The sequence below is a fragment of the Rousettus aegyptiacus genome, unplaced genomic scaffold (genome assembly GCF_014176215.1).
Source record: "Rousettus aegyptiacus isolate mRouAeg1 unplaced genomic scaffold, mRouAeg1.p scaffold_m13_p_3, whole genome shotgun sequence".
NCBI lineage: Eukaryota > Metazoa > Chordata > Mammalia > Chiroptera > Pteropodidae > Rousettus > Rousettus aegyptiacus.
In genome coordinates this window covers 31,489,635-31,497,416 of record NW_023416306.1, presented here as the reverse complement: position 1 = coordinate 31,497,416, position 7,782 = coordinate 31,489,635, and the positions used below count along the sequence as shown (strand labels likewise).

The following is a 7,782-nucleotide window of genomic DNA, read 5'->3' as shown; positions in this document are numbered from 1 at the left end:
CCGACAACTGACCGTAGATGGTGGGAAAGTTGGGAAGACCAGGATGACTTCTTAAAGGAGGAGGCATCAGAGAAGATCAGGAGGATTTTAGTGAGCGAGCACTTTGGAGCAAAGGTCTGAACGTAGGAAGGCACAGGAACACACAGAGTAGTCTAGGGTGGTCTAGGGTGGATGGAGCATTGTGAGGGAATGGGTTGGGACAGGCACTAGGTCCTGAAGGGCCTGAATATAGAATAGGGCTTTGGGATTGTTTCTGGATGGCAGCCACAGAAAGAGGCCCACTTTCAGCAGGAGTTTCAGAAAGATCCCCCTGGTTGCTGTACGGACTGACTGAGACAGGCCTAGAGGCGGGGACACTGCTAAGGGGGCTGTGACCAAGGTCTGAGTGAAGGAGATGCAGCCTGAACAGGTGCAAGCTGTAGAAGACAATATAGGTTCCCAGTCTGATCGGTCTCATCCAGCAACAGGGAGCTCATTACTCTTGGACAGCAGTCCCCTAGGAGAAAGTTCTTCCCTAAGCCCGGGCTCAAGTTTTCCTTCCTGGGGTGATGGGTGGGTGCAGGGTCAGGAAGGATATGTCATTCATTGTGCTGGGGGTCCCAGGAAGATGGAAGCTTGGCAAAAAATATGGGACTGCTGAGTTCAAGCTGAGATACAGAGAGAGGCTCTGTGACCTGTCTGTGTGACTGCCCCGTGTACCCCAGAGTACTACCCCGGCCAGGTTAAACACCCAGCTGGGTACCCTGGGTATTTGTAGCCAGACACACTTGAAGCTCCTTAACTGGCCTCAGAAAAACAGTAGAGTAAGCAGAAAAATATGTACATAACTGGCAGTTTTAGGCATACATTTTATTGGTATTTTTTTTAATATATATATATAAAAAGCAAAAGATTACATGTGTTGAGTGGAGGATTAAAGAAATAAAGACCCTAGTTAGAATAGTGTCTCCAATCCCCACTCCTAAAACTATAATGTCCACTATTAATTTTAAAAAACAAAAACAAAAAACAACAAAAAAAGAGCAAACATGAAACTCATGACCTGGCCTTCGCCCTATCCCCTCATGCCTATATTATGACAGAAACATATCTGGCTGTTACTTATATACAGCCAGAGGTCTACATTTAGGCTGTGGGCCCCTCCTCCAAGCCCCACCCATATCCCACCCTACCTCCCCCAAAGCCTCCCCTAAGACCCTGCTTGGAAAACAGGGCAGACACACACATATATCTGAACCCTCTTCCATATGGAGCCCCCGAAACCGGCAGACCCCAGGCACTTTCCTCATTCATAGGTAAACACATCACAGCGCCTCCCACAGCTAGAAACCTTTCTACTTGGTCCTTGGCCCTAAATATCTGGGAAAACACACATATACACATTCACACACACTCACACATACACTGCCCATTCCCTCCCTTTGAGAGACAAAGTGTTATGTTGGCCCTACTCCCTGACCCACCACAGTTTAAGGGCAGTGTCCCTTATTTGGATGGGGTCTGGTGGAAAATCCTGGAGGGGACTGTCCCGTGGGGTGGGGGCAAACAAGGAGTTTCTTAGCCTGGGAGGGGGATCCTGAAGGGGGCTTCTAGGGAGCAGCCCTTGCACAGTCAGTGGATACTCCAGGAAGAGGGCCAAGGGGGATGGCCCCCGTCCACTTAGGCTTGCTCCTTGTGCTTCATGTGAGCCAGTTTCACATTCTCTTGCTCAGTGGAGGGTGGAGGAAGATCCAGGTGGCAGCCAATCATGAACTGGTACACGAAGACTCCCGCGATGGACCCCAGGAGTGGGGAGATGATGGGCACCCACCACCAGTGGCGGCCCGTCCTGAGGGACAGAATATGTGGTTAGGGGAGGGCGGGACAAGCAGAGAGGAGGCAAGCCAGGGCAGGCTGGGTAGGGGCAGCACTCACGTGAAGACTTCCGAGCCCCAGCCTGCGATGGCGGTGAAGAGACGGGGGCCGAAATCTCGGGCAGGGTTGACGGCGTAGCCGGAGTTGAAGCCCATGGAAGTGCCAATGACCAAGACCACCAGGCCCACGGTGAAGGCCTCCAGGCCTCGGGGGACAGGGTTGTTGTAGGGGTCCACAATGGCCAGCACACACACAATGAGAGAAGCTGTGCCGATGAACTAACAAGTAGGGAGAACAGGGTGAAGAGCAGCCCCCGCCCTACCTTCTGGTTCCACCTTCTAGCCTCTGGCTCCCCTCTAGCTCTTAGAGTCTTGTCGCCTCCTGCATTCTGCTCTCTAGGGCAGTGGTGCTAGAATTTCTGTGGGCACAAGTATCCCCTACGGTGCTGGTTAAATGTAAGTACCTGCTACCTTAATTCTGAAGTAGGTGTCCCCACATATTAAGAAACTCTGCTCTAGATAAGGAGTCCTGACCCCCCACCAGCCTGTCAGCTACCCAGGGCAGTCTGGTCCCCCTCCTTGTGTTCCCCTCACACGTTCCCAACCCATACCTGGTCGAAGAAGCCATTGACCATGTCCAAGTGTCCAGAGGGATAGGTGGCAAAGATGCCGGCTGTGCCATTGGGACCCGAGACTATGAGCTCGTTGTTGGCGAAGGCCCAGATTGCATCTGGTGACAGATTAGACCCCAAGTGGGTGAGGGCAGAGGCCTGAGTCCAGTTTCCCAGCTCAGGCTGGGCCCACCCTCCCAGGGGTTATGGGTGAATTGAATCACTGCTATATTATGCTAGAGTTGAAGGCAGCGGGGTGGGTGGGGTGAGAGCCTGGGACACTATTGTTGCCCAACTTGTTTCTTTCCCCTCGTGCCCCCCACCTTAAGCCTGTGCGTGAATGAGTGAGTCACGAGCCTGGGGCCTGGGCAGGCCCCAGATGTCAGTCATCGGAAGGCCTGGTGCCAGCAGGTCCCAAGTAGAGGGAAAGGGAGTGGAGGAGGGTAATGCTTACCATAATACAGCCCAAAAACGATCCCAGCACCCAGGAAGGCTCCCAGCGTCTGGGCCAAAGTGTAGATGGGCAGCTTGATCCACGGCTCACGTGCCAGGAAGCACATGGCAAAAGTCACAGCAGGGTTCAGGTGGGCCCCTGGGCAGAGAGGAGATGGGACCTATTAGCCACAGCCTGCCACAGTGGGAAGGCCAGGATTCCACACCACCTTCATATTCCCCATCTCTGGCCTAGGGAAGCAGAGGTGCAGAGAAGGGTTTCTTGTGCTGGATAAGGGGTTGGACTGTGTAACTGAGAGCAATCCCCAACCTTTTTGGCACCAGAAACTGGTGCTCCTATGAGAATCTAATGACTGATAATCTCGGGTGGAGCTGAGGCAGTGATGCTAGCTCTGGGGAGCAGCTGCAAATACAGGTGAAGCTTCACTCACTTGCCTACTGTGTAGTCTAACAGGCCATGGACTGGACCAGTAGTGATCTGCGGCCGAGGGATTGGGGACCCCTGATGTAATAGACCAACTCTGCTAACCTCTGATTCCAAGGCGAGAGTCAAAAGTTCTATCAAGTTCCTTCTCCATTCTCCTCTTCGAAAGGCTCAGAACTCAGCTATGCCCTGCCCTTGGGAATATCCTGCCACCCCATTTCCCAGTGGGACCCTTTGTGGGAATGCTATTCAGGGGTAATGAATGAGGGTAGGGTAAGGTCTTACCGGAGACCTGGCCAGCAACGAGGATGCCCAGGGTGACGGCAAAACCAAAGGCCAGGTTAATGGTAAGGAAACCACCATGGGTGCCCCGGCTGAGCACGACCTGGGCCACAGAGCCACAGCCAAACATCTGTGTCAGGAAACAAAACAAGGCAAAGAGGGTGAGGCCCAGCTGAGGCCCAGCAACTCTCACTCCAGAGGAAAAGAGGAAGCCAACAACCTCTGCCTGTCCCCATCAGAAGCACGGAAGGCCCGTCCTGGAATTCAACCAAAATCCCTCCTGCTGCAACAGCACCCTGGGAAGAAGCAGACGTGCCCTTCCAACCCCAGTGTCCCAACTCTAACATCACAGGGCCTTACGGAAGGAGCTGGAAGCAGAGTCTGCAACTGGGAGCCCAGAAGATGGCTGAACCATCTTCACTAATTTTTGTCGAATCTCAACAGGAGTGGGGTTGAGGGGAATAGCTTTCACCTCAGCAGTTTTGCCCCCAACCCTTCAGGCCTGGCCCATAGAGGTAGGAAGGCTCTCACTCATCCCCCATCTGCAGTTGCATCCTTCTTTGCCCCAAAGTCAAGCTCAGGTGGTGGTGGCGGTGATGTGGGAGGGGGGACAAAGAAATAAGGAGGAGGCCAGAAATTAGGTTGAATCCACTTCTGAATCTGGGGTGTCAGAGCCCCTGGCTCTCCCCAGAGCCTTTTTTAGTACCCTCACCATCCTTGACCTGTCCCTGTCCCAGGGCCTCCTCTTTCCATCCAGCCTGACCTCTCTGCTCTCAGGGGTCCAGGGTTCCCACTCATATTTGGAGATCCCGAAGACAATGATCTGAGTGGCTTTTCTCAGTCCAGGTCCCAGAGCAGCAGAAATGGGGAGATTGGTTTTAAGCTTTCTGCCAGGGATCGAGAGATTCAAAAGAACTAAGGTCCCTGATATCCTTTCCCTCGTTCAAATATGAAAATGCTCCTGTACCAGTTGTAAAGGGTTATTGCCCTGAGCGCCCAGAGTAACTCCCAAAGCTGTTCCAGCCCCTGCCCGGGTTTCCTCTTCCACATCCCCCTACCTAAAGGTTTTATTTCCTCCCCCTAGCTAAAAGTTCTTCACAGACACTGACCCAGGAGGCAGTCTCCAAGACCTTGTGCTAAGGGCCCTTGTCCATTCTGATGCGTTAGTGTCCTGTTGTACTGGGTTGTTAGGCATTTTAATTATCCTTCAGAAAGACCAAGAGATAGCGGGGAAACCAGCTGCAATGATGTAGGGCAAAGGTGTACAGGCAGGAGAGAGCAAAGATCAGAGATATGAATATGTCCGGGGAGGTGGGGTCGGGGATGAAGGGGCTCACGTGAGTCTGGGGGCATCCTGCTGGGCTTGGCAAGCCCTGGGCTCACTTCCTTCCCTACTTGAGGTTCAAACCTGGTTCCATTCCAGGAACCTTTGGAGGGAGAAGCCGTCAGAGCCAGTCCTTGGGGCTAATCTTCCTCTTCCCCTTCCTTCTCTCCTGTGCTTGCCTCTTACTAGATACATCAAAAAAAGGGGCTTCCCTCACCCCAAATCCAGCCCTGATTCTGCCACTGCAGGCTCTAAGTCCCCAACCCACAGAGGTATGCAGGCAAGCCCTCACCCACCACTCAGGGGACTCCCAGTCCTGGCTAGCCCTTCCTCTTCAGGTTGCCCTTGAAATTCTGCTTTTCACTGACACCTGATGCCTCACACCTACTTGAGCTTGAAACTCTCCTTCCTGGGGCTCAGTGCTAGGCCTGATTGCTCTTTTGTGAGGGAGGCAAACTGAAACTTGGGAGGGGACAGGGAAGCCACTCTGTGAATGTGGAAAACAGCTTTCCCTGTCCTGGCTGCTCTCAAATAAAGACCTTAAATCAGGGATTGGGGACACAAGACCCTGGGACAGGAGGATGATAAGCATTTGCCATACTCCCTTCTTCCCTTCTTGAAATAGGGGAGAAAAGGGATGGAGATGACTGGTAGGGCTTCTAGTCTTGTGAGGGGCTGTGGATAAAGTGCCCCACCGGCTTCCTCCTTCCGTTTCTGGAAGCCGTTTCTGGAAGCCGGAGGTGAGTCTCAGCCCTTCTCTCCCCATGGAGACTTCTCCACCACCACAACCCATTTGGGGTGGGCCGGCCAGCCCTATTTGCCTCTAGTTAAGTTTCCAAATGCACAGGTGGCTGTTGCGTCTGTAGGGGCTGGGGCAGGACAGGAGTAACCCACCCACTGCAAAGGAGCAACTGAACCCAGAAGTAATACAGGAAGAAAACAGGCGTAACCACATGAGAAGATGAAGAATCAGAGTAACTGGGACAGGAAATGGAGACTACAACTGGCATGTCTGCCAGAACCAAGATGTGCAAACAGAGTCCCCTTGGAACAACCCAGGGGCGAAACTCAAGTAACCAGAGAGTAACTGAGACTGGGGAGTAACCCCAAAAGGGGAAGTCTCCCACTCAGAGAACCCATAGAGTAACTTGCAGTGCTTCGTCACAGACGCAGACGGCATCTTCCTGGGTAACTGACAAGGTCTGGGCATCGCTCAGCAGGAGGGGAGCGACTTTCGTGACACGACTTCCTCTGTGCCTAGGGCCCAGCAGCCTTGGCAGCCTTCCACAGCCTCCTATCTTCAGGATCCTCCTTTCTTCTCACTCTGCTATTTGCACCCTGTTCAGCCTCTGCCCTCTGCCCCACCTGTAGCAAACTGTCCTCATGTCTCGGGAACTTTTGGACTTTCTGAGGCTTAATTATTTATTAGGGACCAGATATAAGGCCCCAAATAACCTAATAAGGAGAAGCTCATTTGCTTCTGCCTCCCTGGAGGACTCTTAGAAAACCGGAATCTGTGGGAGCCTTGAGAAGGGGATTAAGGTCTCAGACTGCAGTGGTGACCACTGCCCTCAGCCTGTGGGCTGGGTCACTGGCAGGAGGTTTAAAAGGATCAGAGCTGTCACTGGGGAGTGATAGCTGTCATAGATGAGGTATAAGCTATGGGGGAAGAGCACTTTGAAAAGGGTCAAGGGCGGGGGTGGGGGGTGGGGCGTGATCAGAGCTAGGAAGAGGGGTCAGGGCTGTCTTGAAAAGCACAGCTCTCCGGTGAACAGAGGGATTAGGGAGTGTAGGGGCTGGAGACAGAATAGCTTCTCTGGGTCCCCCCACTCACCACGAGAATGAGGGTTCCCAGGCACTCAGCCAGCGCCTGGCGAAGCAGCCGGTAGCGAATGTGAAGCATCTCCCCGCAGCGGGACACGAGCTCCTTCTGTCGACCCATGGCGGGGCAGGCGGCGGCGCTGTCGGGCGAGAGGGACGAAGAGCACGGCGGGAGGGCGGCGGGCAAAGCTGCAGTGGCGGTGAGCACCGGGTGGCGCCCTTTATAGGAGCGCGGGAGGGAAGGGCCCCGCCCGCCCCGCTGCCCCGCCCGCTTGGCCCCGCTTAGGGCCCGCTTAGCCCTTGGCCGGTCGCTGGAGTGGGCGGCCACCCCTACACCTTGCTTGGGAGGCTGGCGGGGCGCTGGGTTAGGGGGAGCTAATGAGGAAGGTGGAGGAGCATGAGGTGTGAAGTGCCTTGGGGCGGGTTGGCCCAGAAGGGCACTTAGGAGAGGAAGTGTCTTGGTGGCTGAGAGGGGATTGAGGGGGCTGAGAGCCAGTAGTGGAGTATGGGAATGTGGAGGAGCTTGGCTGGGGAAAATAGAGCTGCCAGAGAGACCTCTTCGGCCCACGACAGTGAGACTTGCAGGCGTCCTTACCACTGTGGGGGTGAGAGGAGGTGGAGGAAAATAAAGGACCTGGTCCCAGATCTACAGGATGTTTGGACCCAGCATGCCCTTAGTCGGGGGACTGGAGGTTGCAGGCTGTAGGCCCCAAGGGAGAAGAGACCCTCTAGTGGACCAGACCCAGGTGGACTCACAGAACACATGTGCTGAGTTCCAGCCAGAGTTCATGGGTCCTTGCTCCTTGTGCTGTGAGTACATGTCATATGTTGCATTTCCTGACCAACTCTGTCCACAGTCATGTCCATGCATGACATCTGTCCCATGTGCCTGATCATACTTGCTGAGCATTTCTCATGGCTGTGCACAAGATTGTCAAACATAGCTGGGTTAACTGAGATTGTCACACGTGTACCTGCATGAGTTTTGCACATGTCTCCAGAGGCTAAGCTGAA

General features: G+C 54.0%; 1 protein-coding gene across 1 annotated transcript; it reads right to left on the bottom strand.

Moving 5' to 3' along the window:
- Positions 1-1,183: 1,183 nt before the first annotated feature.
- On the bottom strand, positions 1,184-6,951 carry AQP3 (aquaporin 3 (Gill blood group)). The gene is made up of 6 exons (XM_016130540.2): positions 6,782-6,951; positions 3,627-3,753; positions 2,919-3,056; positions 2,465-2,583; positions 1,915-2,132; positions 1,184-1,828 (listed from the first exon to the last, which is right to left on the bottom strand). Exons 1-6 carry the CDS (start codon positions 6,887-6,889, stop codon positions 1,660-1,662), a joined length of 879 nt encoding a protein of 292 aa, XP_015986026.2. The 5' UTR covers positions 6,890-6,951; the 3' UTR covers positions 1,184-1,659.
- Positions 6,952-7,782: the final 831 nt, after the last annotated feature.